This window comes from Notolepis coatsorum (genome assembly GCF_963971535.1).
Source record: "Notolepis coatsorum genome assembly, chromosome: 6".
Classification (NCBI taxonomy): domain Eukaryota; kingdom Metazoa; phylum Chordata; class Actinopteri; order Aulopiformes; family Paralepididae; genus Notolepis; species Notolepis coatsorum.
In genome coordinates, this window is record NC_140170.1 from 146,393,980 (window position 1) to 146,411,329 (window position 17,350).

The 17,350-nt window shown below is 49.2% G+C and overlaps 1 protein-coding gene across 2 annotated transcripts in view; it reads right to left on the reverse strand.

The window, feature by feature from the left end:
- Positions 1 to 5,511: 5,511 nt before the first annotated feature.
- Positions 5,512 to 17,350, reverse strand: part of shq1 (SHQ1, H/ACA ribonucleoprotein assembly factor) — a 102,378-nt gene continuing 90,539 nt past the window's right edge. For both annotated transcript variants that reach the window (XM_084317450.1, XM_084317449.1), the window contains one exon: positions 5,512 to 6,562. In XM_084317450.1, the coding sequence (XP_084173576.1) occupies positions 5,842 to 6,562 (721 nt within the window). In that variant the 3' untranslated portion in view covers positions 5,512 to 5,841. The remainder of the gene's footprint in view (positions 6,563 to 17,350) is intronic.

Here is a 17,350-nt window from a genome sequence, read left to right on the forward strand (position 1 = left end):
ATGATGAATTGAAAATGGGGGACCCTGATGGAAACAAGACGAAAGTCTTTCTCAGGTCTGCATCCTCTTAACAATTGTATGTATTGAGCTGTACTGTACTGTACCCATTCTGCAATCTGTTAATAAACTTTTCAATCAATCAATCAATCAATCAATGATTCAAACACTGTAGGCTAGCAGTTTAGCAGTCTAAAAGACATGTTGAATAAAACATTGTAGGCTAGCAGTTTCAAGTTCAAGTTCTCAAGTTCTTTAATAGTTGTCATACAGAAGTACAGAATACTTTCATACAAAATGCTTCTTACTGTTACGCTCCAGAGACTGTGCTAGACAAGATAGTATCAAATAACATAATAACATAATATAGCATGAATTTAGAAGAAGAAAATGAGGTCACAGTTGTTCGGTATAGACATATGTACAATGTTCTGAGTTACCATATAATATACAATACACAACTATGCAGTGTACTAATGTACAGTACTATCTAGTGCAAAGCAGAAATGGGATGAGGTACAATTTTAGGTACAATTTACAGTAAGGTGTACGAGTTGTAGTGCAATCCTTCATCCATAAATATAAAGTGTGGGGAGTGGGTGCTACAGTGTGTTTGTTTAAAGTGGGTGTGTGCTATAAAGTGTGTGTAGTGGGTGCTACAGTGTGTTTGTTTAAAGTGAGTGTGTGCGTGTGGATGTGTGTGCTATGTGTGTTTGGTGGTTGTTGTTGTGTAGTGTTCATTCATTGTTCGTTTAGCAGCCTGATGGCCTGGGGATAGAAGCTACTTCTGAGTCTTTCTGTGCTCGCCTTGAGACTCCTGTATCGCTTGCCTGACGGCAGCAGTTCAAAGAGGCAGTTGTTCGGGTGGCTCGAGTCCTTAATAATTCTCTTAGCCTTCCCCTTGCAACGCTTGTAGTAAATGTTCTGGAGGGTGGGGAGCCCCCCTCCAATTGTGCGTTCGGCTGAACGTGTCACTCTTTGTAGTCTGCTTTGGTCTTTTGCAGTGCTATTCCCAAACCAGGAGGTGATGTTGCCGGTCAAGATGCTCTCTATTGTACATGAGTAGAAGTTCTTAAGGATCTTCTGGCTGACTTGGAACTTCCTTAGGCGCCTGAGGAAGTAGAGGCGTTGTCGTGCCTTCTTCACCACACTGTTAATGTGTATGGTCCATTTCAAGTCCTCGGATATGTGGGCTCCGAGGTACTTGAAGCTGTTGACTCTCTCAACCGGTGCCCCGTCGATGCTGAGGGGGCTGTAGTCCTTGACCCCCGACCTCCTGAAGTCCACAATCATCTCCTTTGTTTTGCTGACGTTCAGGGAGAGGCTGTTTTCCTGGCACCATCCCGCCAGGACCTTGACCTCTTCCAGGTAGGCCCTCTCGTCGTTGGCAGAGATCAGGCCCACCACCACTGTGTCGTTTAGCAGTCTAAATACATGTTGAATAAAACACTAGGCTAGCAGTTTAGCAATTGAAAAGACGCAATGATTCAAACACTGTAGGCTAGCAGTTTAGCAGTCTAAAAGACATGTTGAATAAAACAGTGTAGGCTAGCAGTTTAGCAATTGAAAAGACGCGATTATTCAAACACTGTAGGCTAGCGGTTTAGCAGTCTAAAGACACATTGAATCAAACACTGTAGGCTAGCAGTTTAGCAGTCTAAAGACATGTTGAATAAAACACTAGTGTAGGCTAGCAGTTTAGCAGTCTAAAAGCATACATTTTGTCCCGTTAGTCTACACACGACAATCTGCCGAATCAGTTTCAGGGTCGTAAGAATATTTATTCGGAAAACCATTTATTTGAAGTGGGAGAGCAGGTGGGTGTGTGTGTTGGTGGGCAGTAGCAGGTCAGAGTGTGAGGGAGTCGAGCTTAAAGCCTCACGCACGGCCACCCTTCAAGACTACTCTTCTCTACTGTATAAAACAGCACTGCCACCGCAAGCCCACAGTGCCTAATGAGACGAGAAGCTGTAATGATGATGATGATGATGATGAGGAAAAGAGGGTTGAGTCTCTCTCTCTCTCACACACACACACACAGCCCCAGCATGGCAGAGGTAATTTGCAGCATTAAGCGGCCTGATAGCACATGTCCGCAGAGAGTAGGGAGTGATTTAATGGACATTGCTCACACCAATTAGACTGATTCAGGCAGGCAGCGCTGCCGAGGACAAGTAGATGCCGGTGCTGTCAACACACACACTCTCCCACACACCGTAGAAGAGGAGGAGGGGGGTCCTTTACCATCTCTTTTGTGATTAAAAGCATGAAAATTCCCCATTTGGATAATCCCTCCCCCGTCAGTGCTATCTTCTGGCTGAGGGAGACCCACGTGTACCAGCGCACTTGCTCCTCTCGTTTACACTCGCCAGTCATTTCAGGAGGACAGACTTACAGAAAGCCTGTAGAGAAATGATCTGGAGGAATGGCCACCTGGTTCCCCTCACTGGGGGCTCTGAGCCGGGGGCCCTAAGTTGTCACGCTGCCAGGAGCCCCAGCCTGGAGAAACACGATCCGCTGTGGCCACAAAAGGGGAGAGCGGAGCTGCGCAAGCGACATAGCCGTGCGAGAGAGAGAGAGAGAGAGGGGGAGAAAGAGCACAAAAGAAATTCTATTTGCACGCCCATTGGAGTCGTGGAGCTCCGGAGACCGCCTGATTCATTTCTTCTTGAGGGCTATTAATCTTTTCAAGCACCAGAATCACTTTGCCTCTCTGGAAGGGGAGAGGAGATTGAGTTTTCTATTACAATCAACCAAGCTCTTGCTTCCCCCCCCCCCTCTCTCTCTCTGTGGAGGGAAAGGGGGGCATTGACGGTACTGTCCTTGCCTTCCCATTGAAAGGAAAACAAGGCAGGGAATGCATTATCCTGTCAGGGGGTTAATTCATAAGTTTCTATACACTGTGGGATGTCCCCTGTGGGAGTGTATTTAATACCGCTAAAGAACAAGGTCACAGTCAATGTTCCGTTCCAAGAGGGAGAGGTGAGAGCCGCCCACCAACGACCCTCTCCTAGCGGATTATTATGTCTTCATACACATTTAACCTGAATCAATTTAAATGGATCCTCTTCCCCCGCGGCAGTCGATGTGGTCAAACTCTCTCCACGGGAGCTCACCAGACGGAGTCACCAACCCTACTCCGCTCTCCCCCTTTGCACCGGCGTGCGCCAGAGGGCTAATTAAATAGGCAAGCATTCTAGGGGCAATCATTCCAAATCAAGTCATGGGTACAGAGTAATAACCGCATTTTGTTGACCTTTGAGGGTCAAAGGGCATGCTCACACCTGGCACGCGGGACCGATTTATCAAATCTATGTCAAAATAGAGCATACTGTATTAATGACTTGTATAATTTATCAGCCACATTAATTAAACCACGGTGCGGTTCATTGAAAAATGTCCCTCCGCGAGGAGGGTAATGGTGGAAGAAGCGACTGAAGTGTGGAACTCTGGCTGCGCCTCCCCCGTTCCAGCCCCGAGATGGCTGCACTAATGGGGAGAATATGGAGGCCACTTTAAAGATGAAAAACGGCAACAGAGCCCTGTGTCACTTAATCAATGTGAAAACCCCAGTGGGGAGAGGAAGCCTGTAGCCTGCGGGGCCACACGGTCCCCGGACTCACGTCCCCAGAATGAAGGGGGCTTTAAATGGGGCAGACTCTCACACCGCAACTCATCTCCTTCAAGAGGGGATGATGGTGCTCCTGCGGGGGTTGCGGAGAGGTTGCCTCTTCCTGGGCGCCCGCTTAACAACACCATCCATCTCCGTAACACAATGCTGGAGAGACCGCCTAGCCTAAAGAAGCCATCATCACCGGGAGCCGGCTCCCCTGACTTCCTTCATTCACACCGGAAGAAATCCTTTTGAAAGGCCTGAAAAAGGGCCATGGGCTAAACTGAGGCAACATCACCACATCATTCATTCCCTCACCCACGTAGGGACATGAATCAACATCACACGTCCCCTTACAAATGTTCTTCTTCTCCCAAAGGTTCTCTCCTTTTGCTGTAATTCGCCGTCCTCAGGTTAAGCGTTTCCACAGAACTGAAAGCTTTTTTGTGTATTATTAAATAAAATTTCCGGACCAAATGTGGCTATTGCTACTACAGTAAGGCTAGTGGTGTGTGTGTGTGACACACTGTGTGCGTCTCCAGGACAGAGCGTGTCTGGCCTGGTCAGAGTAGCCGTTAGTCTCTCCACTGGCCTCCTGCTCCTCTGTCTCCTGGCCTCCTCGAGCCCCGGGGCGCTCTTATCTCTCAAACAAACGGCTCCCATGCCGCGGCTCCGCACACAGCCCTCATCTATCTGCCTGACATGTGCTTCCTTGTTTGTTTTCTCTCGCCTGCGAGACGCAGCTGATGATATTGAGCTGCGTCGACGGCAACACCCCCCCCCCCCCCCCCCCACCACGCCGGATGAATCAATCACTCCCGTCCGTGCGAAGCACACGTCCCTGTTGTGAGCAGACACTCTCCTCTGCTTCAATCAATGCGGAGCTTCTATGAGGGGTTAGTGGTTTTATGGCTTCCATGGAAAATAGGTCTCTCGGAGGCTACTGCTGCTAGGAACCCAAGTGATAACATTACAATGAGCAAAGGAAAACATTTCAGTATTGATCCATCTGCGGCCTCAGGTTATGGCTACAAATATAGTATTGGGATGTTATGAGAAAACTCTGAGGCTCACAATGTTATATTAGCAGGAATGTCGGTATTTTGAGAATACGCTTTGCTTGTGTGAGTGTGGGTGTTAGTGGGTGTCATGGTGGTGCAGTGGTTAGTGCTGTTCTTCGTGCCAGTATTCATCCACATCCCGGGGCATGGACTGCTGCCAACAGTTGGAGAACTAACAGCTGGAGAACTTGCAAACTGTTAGGACTGTCTGACTCTAAATTAATAAACACTGCACAGCCTCTGGCACAGTGTGCTACTACTAGATATATGTATACAATTATTATTATTATTGAGATAATATACTACCATTCTATTATTATTATGTTCCACTATTATAATTTATATTTCACACAAAATCTTGATTTTATTTCTGCCTGTACCTCCCCCATGCTGGTAGGACACCTGAATTTCCCCAAGGGGCTTAATAAAGGAACACTTGACGTTACTCGACTTGACTGTTGCCTCACAGCAAGAAGGGCCTGGGTTTGAATCCTGGCATGTTCTCCCTGTGTTCGTGTGGGTTCCCCTCCCACACCATAAAAAGACATGCATGCTGCTAGATACATACGTCTGCTGGAGTGGAGATGGAGAGGATACATTGCTGCTAAATGTACTTTGCAAGTAAAGTTCCCTTTGCTCCCAATAGCGGACAGGCATTAGCTGTTTTATAATCATCAATCAGCCTCTTTCTTCTTGAGTGGTAATTTTGTCCAAGGGAAGCAACAGTTGATTTGAGGATCAAGAAAAGAGGGCGGGGCTTGAGCCCCTAACACAATGTTCTAACGACATAAGCTAGCTAATAAAGCAACCAGATAGCTACATCTGAATGAGAAAAGCATATAAAGAAAAACATGCAATATGCATTTTATTAATGATGTTTTGCACTTTCATCAGGACAAATACTATTCCTGGTACAAAAAGTATCTTTGTGTTGATATACTTTTGTAGCTCAAAGTCTCATCTACAGTTCGAGCTGAAAGCCTCAATACATCAAGTGACGACAGTAGATATGTATGGAATAATAAAACCAAATACAAAAACATAACCAAACATATACGTTTGCCGACTTGCACATTATCAGGATGCACCTAGATCCATGCCCTCCTTGTATCATCATCACAGGTCCCACTGTGCAACAAATGTCCCATAACAGACATCTCACTCTTTTAATTAGCTGCAAAAGTCATCCTCGTCCAGATCGGCATCGACCTCGGTTCTGACAATGAGCAGAGGGTTTCTGCGAGGGCACAGTTCTAGGAGTGGTCCTGCGCCGCCGACAGTGGCATCCTCTGACAACGCTCCAGTCTGTGCTGCAGCAGCGGTGGCAGCAGCAGCAGCGGGCTGTGAACAGTCTCTCTCTGCGCTCGCAGCGTTGCTCCTGGAATGCCTGGCCCCGGGCTGCTGTGCCTGAGAGATCCTCAGCCCCTCCTCCACCCGCTCCCCCAGCTCCTGGATCAGCTGCTTGGGGCTGGCCGTGGCCGAGGGAAAGGAGTCGGGTTTCCTCTCCACTGATGTGAGATTAGCCCGGGGCTCCTTGGGGAGAGGGGAGGTGGGGCGGGGCTGGAGAGGGCTGGCCTGGGCTCTCTCTCCTCCTCCTCTTCCTTCTCCTCCTCCTCCTCCTCCTCCTCCTCTCTCAGCTGAGTGAGTACAGTCTTGCCCTTCAGCCTCAGAATCCTCAGTCTCGTCAGAAGAGTTGCTGCCGCCGCTGCTGCTCTCGCTGTGGGACTTGGGAGAACTGCCGGAGCCTCTCTGCTCTCCCTCCTCCTCTCCCTCTCCCTCCTCCTCCACCATCACCGCAGCTGACTCCAGCTCCTCCAGCTCCAGTCCCAGGTCTTTTTTCTGCAGGGAGATTTTCCTTAACGGATCGGCCAAGGCTTTCACCTTCCTGGACCTGGGAGAGAGGGAGAGACACATGCATTGACTTTCTGCATTCATTGGTACGTGGATAAGCCGAGAGAGAGAGAGAGAGAGAGAGAGAGAGAGAGAGAGAGAGAGAGAGAGAGAGAGAGAGAGAGAGAGAGAGAGATGTCTGATGAACTTCATCAGCACTAGAGAGACACACACACACACACACACACACACACACACATCTAATCAGCAATGTTTCACTTTCTCCATTCACCAACTGGTAAGTGGATAAGCCAGAGAGCGAGAAAGAGATAGAGAAAGAGAGAGAGAGAGAGAGAGAGAGAGAGAGAGAGAGAGAGAGAGAGAGAGCGAGAGAGAGAGAGCGAGAGAGAGGTAGAGAGACGTCTGATCCAACTTCATCAGCACTACTAGTAGAGAGTGCAGTCGATCAGCCAACGTGCGTCTCCTTCTCTGTGTACCAAAAGATAAAACCACAGGATAACCATCTCCAAATCTAACAGCAGCCATACCCAAATCCCATTCCCATCTGAATGCTAAGTAGACAACGATTTGCAGAGGCTCCCGAGCTCAATAGAATATGGAAATATGGATGTTTAATAATGTAATGATGAGCCAAAGAGATACATAGGCTGTGCTCTCTTCTCCTTCCCCCACGGTTGCTCTGCCAGCGAGAAGTGATAAGAGACTGAGACGGATTAGAGAGAGAGAGATGTACGGCTCCCCCTCTTCACACTATACATGCACAGGCACTCATAAACACACACACACACACACGTGAGTGCTCAAGACACACACTGACAGGCTGACACAATAGTCAGGGCTGCTGTCGGTGCAGAGCGAGCACAGTATGGCTGGAGGAGACAGGGGAGGGAGGGAGGGAGGGAGGGAGGGAGAGAGAGAACCTGTGGAGGAAGACAAGCAGAGTGTTTCATACAGCACCATGTACGGGCTATAATTTTAATGAAGACACCACAATCTCATTAAAAGACATCAAGAGGCTTCCTGAGTGGCCAACAAATCTATTTGAATCTCTTGTAATGAGGGTTTGGGCGTTCGGCCGATAATGCATGTCAGAGAGAGAGAGAGAGAGATTCATATACGTAGTCGGACATGAATTTCAAACAGGTCGGCGAAGTCTGGGACGACACACAAGTGTTTTCAAGGTTTTTCTTCCCGTCGGCTTTGCTCGACAGCCGCACCGCAGCGGGAGACAACAAGAAGAGGTAAAACCACATTGTAAGAATAAATTCTGGGGATGTGAACCTTGAAGAACCAGCGCTGCAGACCGGCACGTCTGACCGGCACACGCCTGAGCGGCTGCAGCGGTGTCAATAACCGTCTAGACTAAGGAGGCCCCCGAGCGAATGCCTTGGAGCTAAATGTCTCCCTACCTGAAGAGACTAAGATGAATTCATTAAAGGGGAATGCACTCGTAATAAAGCGGCACACACACTAAACCTTGTTCCCATTGTGTACCTTGGGTTTTATAGGTAAGTAAGTACAGAAGGACGTTGGGACTCCTCCGACAAGAGAGGCCGTTTCATCGCCGATCAATGTCATCTCCTACGAGGCCCATTCATGTGAAGTCATTTGGATGGTTGGGGAGAGAAGCTCCTGCCTATACATTATTCATGCCCGGGAATGTCCACAATGTAGCCAAAACTAAAAGAAAGTGGTCGCTATTCTTCCCCCGGTGCGGTGAAGGCGAGTGTGCCGTGCCTATTGCCATGGTGATTACAAGTTGACCTCTGGGGGTCAACCTCCTGTGCAGCTCTGGCCTCATCCATTCAGAGAAGGATAATGTGGGATATGCCTTAAGCGGGGGGGGGGGGGGGGGCTGCGCCACCTCCTCCACTCCACCTCACACTGCTCCACCATACAGGAGGCCCAATTAACCCACCGCTGTGCACCAAGATGGCTCCTTATTACCTCATGGTCCTAATGAGGCTCCCACTCCGGGGAGGAAAGCATTTATGGAGCCAACATGGAGGGCTGTGTATTAATTTAGGACCTCTGGGGCTGGGAGGCTGGGTAAACAGATCTTATAGCTGCGCTGAATCAAAAGGACACCAATTCAACTGATCAGCTGAAAAATGGGGAAACAAGGAACAGGAGGAGGGAAGGCCTCATGGGGGGGGGGGGGGCAAACACAATGGACTCCTAAGTCATATACAAGCCTAAAGGAACAAACACTAACAATGAGTAAGGAATTGGCTGGGAATGGAAGAAAATAATCTCTAGCGATGAGTAAAGGATGCCTAGACGTTAATGTAACCCCCCCCCCATCCTGATGATGACGATGAGTGTGAGTGGTGAGTGTGTGTGTGAGTGTGAGTGTGAGTGTGTGAGTGTGAGTGTGAGTGTGTGTGTGTGTGTGTGAGTGTGTGTGTGTGTGTATACTATAGAGCCTATATGGAGCATCCTCTGGCTCTATAAAAGCCTCCAGAAAACTTCCTGCAGCGAGGTCCAGGCTGAGAGTCTCCTGCGGAACAGACACTTCAAACACGCCCCCCCCCCCCCCCCCCCCCCCCCTCCCCGTGGGAAGTCATTATTGAGTTAGCATTGGAGAGGCGCGCTTGTTTTCTCTCCCCCCTCCCTCACTCTGCGGTGGGAGAAGCTGGGCCTGCGGTGAATACAAAGGCTCCTTTCGGAGGGGAGGGATAATGTTGTACACAATCCAGTCATTACCGTGCCACTGTTGTGGCTCGCCTTCATTAAACTGAGGAGGGGCGGCTTTTTCAAGGTTGGAGAACTTCTGTCGAAGACAAAGACGCCTCCATCTGCCAGACACAGTCCTTGAATGAGGACGGGGACGGTGTGTGTGCGTGTCTGCCTGCGACGCTCTCTCGTTGTCGGAACACAGTGTGAGAAGAGCATTTATGCAGGTGAACACCAGGAAGGCTGCTGGCCCAGATGGCATAACAGGACGTATACTCAAGACCTGTGCCAACCAGCTGGCCCCTGTGTTCACCGCCATATTTAATCAATCACTGGCGGAGTCAGTGGTCCCTGCCTGCTTCAAGAGGTCTACCATCATCCCTGTGCCGAAGAAACCCTCCCCAGCATGTCCAAATGACTACAGACCGGTGGCACTCACCTCTGTGGTCATGAAATGTTTCGAGAGGCTGGTCAAGGACCACATTTGTGCCTCCCTCCCCAGTGATATGGACCCTATGCAATTTGCATACAGGACAAACAGGTCCACCGACGACGCGGTCTCCCAGGTACTGCACAGCACCCTCTCGCACCTTGACCGTCAGAAGGGGGGCTATGTGAGACTGTTGTTCATTGACTACAGCTCAGCGTTCAACACCATAGTCCCCACCAGACTGGTGGACAAGCTGATCGAGCTAGGTCTGAGCTCCGCCCTGAGCGCCTGGGTACTGGACTTTCTGAGCGAAAGACCCCAGGCGGTCAGGGTGGGGGGTCAGACCTCCAACACCATCACCCTGAGCATCGGGTCCCCCCAGGGCTGTGTTCTGAGCCCCCTGCTGTACTCACTCTACACACACGACTGTGTGGCCAAGTTCAGCTCCAACTCCATAGTGAAGTTCGCAGATGACACGGTGGTGGTGGGGCTGATCTCGGACAACGACGAGAAGGCCTACCGGGAGGAGGTGGAGGTACTGGAACGCTGGTGCCAGGACAACAGCCTGCTCCTGAACATTGGCAAAACCAAGGAACTGATCGTGGATTATAGGAGAGGACAGCAGGGGACACACACACCACTGATGATAAACGGGGCTACCGTGGACAGGGTGAGCAGCTTCAAGTACCTGGGGGTCCACATCTCAGAGGACCTGACATGGTCAACACACATAGGCACAGTAGTAAAGAAGGCGAAACAGCGTCTCTACCACCTGAGACAGTTAAGGAAGTTCAGAGTATCAGGGAAGATACTCCAGTCCTTCTACTCAGGAGCTGTAGAGAGCATCCTGACCGGAAACATCACTGCCTGGTATGGAAACAGCACGGCACAGGACAAGAAGGCCCTACAGAAAGTGGTGCGCTCAGCCGAGCGTACCACGGGTATTGCACTACCCCCCCTGCAGGTTCTATACAACAAGAGGTGCAAATCCAGAGCCTGCAGGATAATGAAAGACCCTCACCACCCCAATAACAGCCTGTTTCAGCTGCTGAGGTCAGGCAGACGCCTGCAAATCCTAGCTACTAGGACAGAGCGGCTTAGGCTCAGCTTCTTCCCCCAGGCCATCAGAGCCATGAACAATGTACATTGAGTGCTCAGAACATTGAACTGTCCACACACAAGCACACATGAACACACACACGACACGCACACTGTGCACGCTCACACACGAGCAGCCACTTAACACTTTAACATGAGCGGGCACACACTCATGTCGCACACACGCACACTTATGGCCAAAGGAAAGGACACTTTAAATTAGAATAACAGGAACAGTGTATTGCACTACCAAAGCTAACTAGCATGTCACACATGCGCTGTAAATAACTATGTACAGATACCGAGATGTCACTCCATGTTACCTGCTATCTGTTACTGCACAATGTTGTTTCTTCTTTTGATTCTATTATATGTACCACTGTATTGCACATCGTTGCGGGCAAGACCACCCGCATTTCATTGTATACCTGTATGCCGTGACAATTAAAACTCTTGACTTGACTTGACTTGACAGGAGCCGAGGTAACTTACGAACTGACATTTCTTTCATCAGCCTCTTGTTCGATGAAAGAGTGAGTCATTCAACGCGTCTCCGTTCTTCAAACATCTTAGATAAGGCTCCTCTTCAGATGTAGAGGTCTGTGTAATACGAGTAACAGATTTCCTTCTGTGTTTGCGAACGAGTCATTCACTCACCGAAGCGGATAAGCCCCAACACCGTAAGATGCGATATGTCCCATGTGACAGAGCGCTCTAACAGTAGACGGCGGTCGGATTCCATTCCCACTCTTTATTCATTGTATATATTTAACAATCCACCTTTCGAGTCCAGACTGAGCGGCATTGAAACTCGAGTTATGTGTGGACATTTCATAGTAACACCGGAATATGATTTAACCCTAAGGTTAGACGCTTGCGACACGGCTGCTTGTTTTGTTTATATGTGAACTTAAAAATGGATGACTGTCACATGCTGTTTTTTCTTTCTTTCATGGCTTCCTGGGGCTGCTGGAGTACGAGAGGAAGTGGACGAGACAGAGAGGGATCTAGGCTACACCACAGACTATATTCAGCCTCCACTCTGCCTCCTCTTCTTTACTGGTTTCAGAAGATCCATTCAGCTCTATACCAGCCTCCTATTCTCTACTGGCTACAGAAGATCATCCTTCTAAAAAAGATCTTGCACAATTTAAGTGACACAACTATAAAATTGTGTTTCCTTTTCTGCACGTCATCCCCCTTCTCTCTTCCCCATATTCCCTGACAATCTCTACTATCTAATGCAGCTGAAAAAGCCCTAAAATAAAGATCACATAGAAATGTTTAATCGCCTAAAGAAAATCATAGTCAACTAAAACACAAACAATCAGTCGACATGTGGAAACTATTAATGTGACATTTTCACTACCAGCAAAGAATAGTAACAATTAATCAAGTTTCCATTGACTGCCTGTGGAACACAGCGATGAGGAGTGTGGACAGGTGGGGATTTGCTGCAGGAATGAAACCCCATATTTGTATTGCAAACCTCTGCTCTGCTCCTCTGCTCTAAACCTCTGCTCTGCTCCTCTGCTCTAAACCTCTGCTCTGCTCCTCTGCTCTAAACCTTTGCTCTGCTCCTCTGATCTAAACCTCTGCTCTGCTCCTCTGCTCTAAACCTCTGCTCTGCTCCTCTGATCTAAACCTCTGCTCTGCTCCTTTGCTCTGCTCCTCTGATCTAAACCTCTGCTCTGCTCCTCTGATCTAAACCTCTGCTCCTCTGATCTAAACCTTTGCTCTGCTCCTCTGATCTAAACCTCTGCTCTGCTCCTCTGATCTAAACCTCTGCTCTGCTCATCTGATCTAAACCTCTGCTCCAAACCTCTGCTCTGCTCCTCTGCTCCTCTGATCTGCTCCTCTGCTCTGCTCCTCTGATCTAAACCTCTGCTCTGCTCCTCTGATCTAAACCTCTGCTCTGCTCCTCTGATGTAAACCTCTGCTCTGCTCCTCTGCTCTAAACCTCTGCTCTGCTCCTCTGCTCTAAACCTTTGCTCTGCTCCTCTGATCTGCTCCTCTGCTCTGCTCCTCTGCTCTAAACCTCTGCTCTGCTCCTCTGCTCTAAACCTCTGCTCTGCTCCTCTGCTCTAAACCTCTGCTCTGCTCCTCTGATCTAAACCTCTGCTCTGCTCATCTGATCTAAACCTCTGCTCCAAACCTCTGCTCTGCTCCTCTGCTCCTCCGATCTGCTCCTCTGATCTGCTCCTCTGATCTAAACCTCTGCTCTGCTCCTCTGATGTAAACCTCTCCTCTGCTCTGCTCCTCTGATGTAAACCTCTCCTCTGCTCTGCTCCTCTGATCTAAACCTCTGCTCTGCTCCTCTGATCTAAACCTCTGCTCTGCTCCTCTGATCTAAACCTCTGCTCTGCTCATCTGATCTAAACCTCTGCTCTAAACCTCTGATCTAAACCTCTGCTCTGCTCCTCTGATCTAAACCTCTGCTCTGCTCCTCTGCTCTAAACCTCTGCTCTGCTCATCTGATCTAAACCTCTGATCTAAACCTCTGATCTAAACCTCTGCTCTGCTCCTCTGATCTAAACCTCTGATCTAAACCTCTGATCTAAACCTCTGCTCTGCTCATCTGATCTAAACCTCTGCTCTAAACCTCTGCTCTGCTCCTCTGATCTAAACCTCTGCTCTAAACCTCTGATCTAAACCTCTGCTCTGCTCCTCTGATCTAAACCTCTGCTCTGCTCCTCTGATCGAAACCTCTGCTCTGCTCATCTGATCTAAACCTCTGCTCTAAACCTCTGATCTAAACCTCTGCTCTGCTCCTCTGATCTAAACCTCTGCTCTGCTCCTCTGCTCTGCTCCTCTGATCTAAACCTCTGATATAAACCTCTGATCTAAACCTCTGCTCTGCTCCTCTGATCTAAACCTCTGCTCTGCTCCTCTGCTCAGCTCCTCTGATCTAAACCTCTGCTCTGCTCCTCTGATCTAAACCTCTGCTCTGCTCCTCTGATCTAAACCTCTGCTCTGCTCCTCTGATCTAAACCTCTGCTCTGCTCCTCTGATCTAAACCTCTGATCTAAACCTCTGCTCTGCTCCTCTGATCTAAACCTCTGATCTAAACCTCTGCTCTGCTCCTCTGATCTAAACCTCTGATCTAAACCACTGCTCTTCTCCTCTGATCTAAACCTCTGCTCTAAACCTGCGCTTCAAACCTCTGCTCCAAACTGCTGCTCCAAAATGACTTTTGAGCAGCAGTAGTCAATCAGAGAGCCATTGCTCTGATGTGCTCCAGTATTTCTCGCAAAATCTTTGAATGAAGATACCAGCCACCACTTGCTACACATAACCAAAACCACCGTTCGTTGCTGTTGGTGAAACCTGCACGTACTGTAAGATGGGGGCAGCCCTGCCTCATACCTTTTCCATCACATTCAAATACTGAATGGTGGTGAAAGGAGGCAATTTCCATCCTACATTGTAAAGCGCTTTGAGTGTCTAGAAAAGCGTTATATAAATGCAATTAATTCTTATTATTATTAATATTTCATGCACACCAAGTCTATAAGGAGCCATGTACAGGCCTACTCACCATAGGCACATCCTGTATGCTGTAGTCTAGACAGCACGTCGACTTAATCACATCGCCAAAACTATACTTCTCCATTACAAAAAAAAAGTAAACGTGGAATGAGGAAATTGCTTCGCTCACGCTTGCGTCATTAGTGTCCTACTTATGCAAACACAACAGGGTGCATATGTGTGTGTGTGTCTAAGATGGGTTAGCGTACACAGACAAAGGCTGCAGAGGCCTCATGCCGAGAGGAAATATGTACTACTTATCCCTGTTCGCTGGGAGACACTTGTGTCTTTGTTCTGCCCAGCGGGAATCTAGGATCTTCTCTCTCCTTCGCTCCGAGGCTCGCGTCAGATGGAGGTGCAGCGCTATCCGCTACATCAAAAGGCTCCGGGACACATGCATGACAGATGTGACGTGTCTGTGGGTCAAGGAAAGACCTTCCCTGCTCACTGTCTGTGTCATGTCAGCTGAGTCACATAAAACGTGTGTCTCAAGGGTTTGAAATGAATGCATCAACATCCCAGGGGTGGAGGGGGGCCTGGGGGGGGAAGATAAGAAAAGAGCTACAAACCACATTTTGGGGGATTTAGGATGTTTTTTTCTGGACGGTTGTGGAAAAGAAACTCGTAATCCCCTCGTGTTGTTGTCGAGACCAGAAAGCTCTCTCGCACAGTTGCATACTGTCCACTTCAGCCAGACTGAGCTATTTCTGTTGAAGCCTACACCACAGAAACAACCTGTAACATACTGTTTCAAGTCTGTGGGAAAACCTCACACAGCGCAAGTCAGATATGAACACCTACCGGGCTATAGTGTGCAGCTGCTGGGAACCTCTGGGTACTAAGTGCCCCATACTTCTCTCACTCACTCACTCACTCACTCACTCACACACTCACACACTCACACACTCACACACTCACACACTCACACACACACACACAGAAAGAGGTGAACTGAGGTGAATTGACCAGCCAGACCCGTCCAGTGAGTGTTAACACAAAGTGACAACACACAAGTGCATTCCCAAAGGCATCCGACCACGACCACGGAGCTTAGCTGACACACTGACCCCCTGTTGCTTGACCCCTATGACCTGGGAGGGTCCCAGTTGTTTTGAGCACCCACTGCTTTTCTGTCCGTGGGGAGGAGGGGGGGGCTGCAGTCTCCTGAGAACCCCCTGTGGAGATGTATAAAACTCTCCCCCTCCGACCATTGTCATGCATCACAATACAGAGGATGAAAGAGGAGAGGGAAAGCAGCAGGGCTGCCCTGGACTAAAGCCCACTGACAGTCATAGGACTCTGTCGACCAATAGTTGATCTATATCGACAAATCTGTGAAATTGTTGGTTACCACATGCAGTCATGGAGAAGGAACATTTTAAATGTTTTTTTAATTAAGTGCTTACCAGAGATAGTCATTATTTTCCAGGATATAACTCACGAAAAACTACTTATCGACTAACCAAGTGTTGTCGACTGTGACCAGACCGACCGATTAATCAAACAAATCAACTAGGGAGGTGGCAGCCCTAGAAAGCAGGGACAGGGAGAACTACTAAACCCTTGAGCGCAAGGGTTGCCATGGTTATGCCCTGGAATCTAATTGACCCAATTAATGATTGGGGGTGGGTGGTGGGGGGGGTTGGGGTAAACAGGGGGAGGAGTGAACTGGCACCGAAAGAGGAAGTTCCATCCCCCACCGCTTCCACTAAGGTAGAGTAACACAACACCGATCGAATGGGCTTTTGTTGAGCTGGCCTGCCGCCGCGAGTCTCCGCTGGCGTCTCTCCAGGCCTCTCGATAAAAGGGAAGGGAATCGGGAGAGAGAGAGAGAGAGGGAGGGAGGGAGAAAAGGAGGAGACTAGCTTTCTCTTTGCAGTCCAGCAACTCTGCAGGAGCTTTGGCATCTGAGCGGGGACATAAAAAAACAACACACACACAGAGTGAAACTAATGGACTGGAGAAGCTGCTCCATTTGGAACAATGTCCTCTTCTCCGCGAACAACCCTGAGATAATTGGTGAGGAACTGGGAGTGCTGGGGGGTGGGGGGTTGGGGTGAACCTGACACAGTTTCCACAAAGGGAAGCGCGTGTAGAACTTTGGAACCCGACCACCGTAGTAAACAAAGTTCCATGCCAACGCGGAGAGGGAGACGGCGAAGGAGAGGTCATTCGATTCTAGATCATGCTCTCGGTTTCAGAGTGCTCGGGGGTCGACTTCCTGCCTCTTCTGTACGAAGAGGAGGAGGAGGAGAGGCCGGCCCCGCGCTCTAAATCACACTGAGGTCTTTACGAGACCGTAAATCTGAGAGCGATGTCTCAGCAGTCAGAGGAACTTTAGGAGTAGGAATGCATGTGGGATGGAGACCATGCCGTATAAATCAGGCCCCAGCCAGCAAAACATTCATTAATCGCTGTGTCCATCATGAGCGACTGATCGCGCCTGCCTCGTCGGGTAGGCTGGACTGACGGGACACAGGATCGCAACGGCGGTATGGATTACATCTTATCTTCCCACCCCGCTCTCCGAGATGCCTCACTTAGCAGGAATGACAAATCCCGCACTGGGGACCATCTCGCAGTGAGAACAATGCCTATACAATCTGTCATCAAACCTGTCACCACGCACGCGCGCGCGCGCGCACGCACGCACGCACACACACACACACACACACACACACACACACACACACACACACACACACACACACACACACACACACACACACACACACACACACACACACACACACACACACACACACACACACACACACACACACACACACACACACACACACACACACACACACACACACACACACACACACACACACACACACACACACACTAGACAAGGCCTGCCACAACAAACCACACATCTGTGATAGCAGAGCCTCGTCTGTATGCAAACGCCGCGACTGCTAAAGAGTTGCGTGCTCAAAGAACAGGCCCTAGCCTTCCTCGGCTGTTTTGCATTTTTCACCAGAGCGCTATCTTTTACTGTCGCACTCCGAACACAAAGGGAAGTGGGTTCGAGAACAAAACAGAAACAAAGACACGGGAGCGTGTGTTGAATTTCTAAAGAGTTGCACC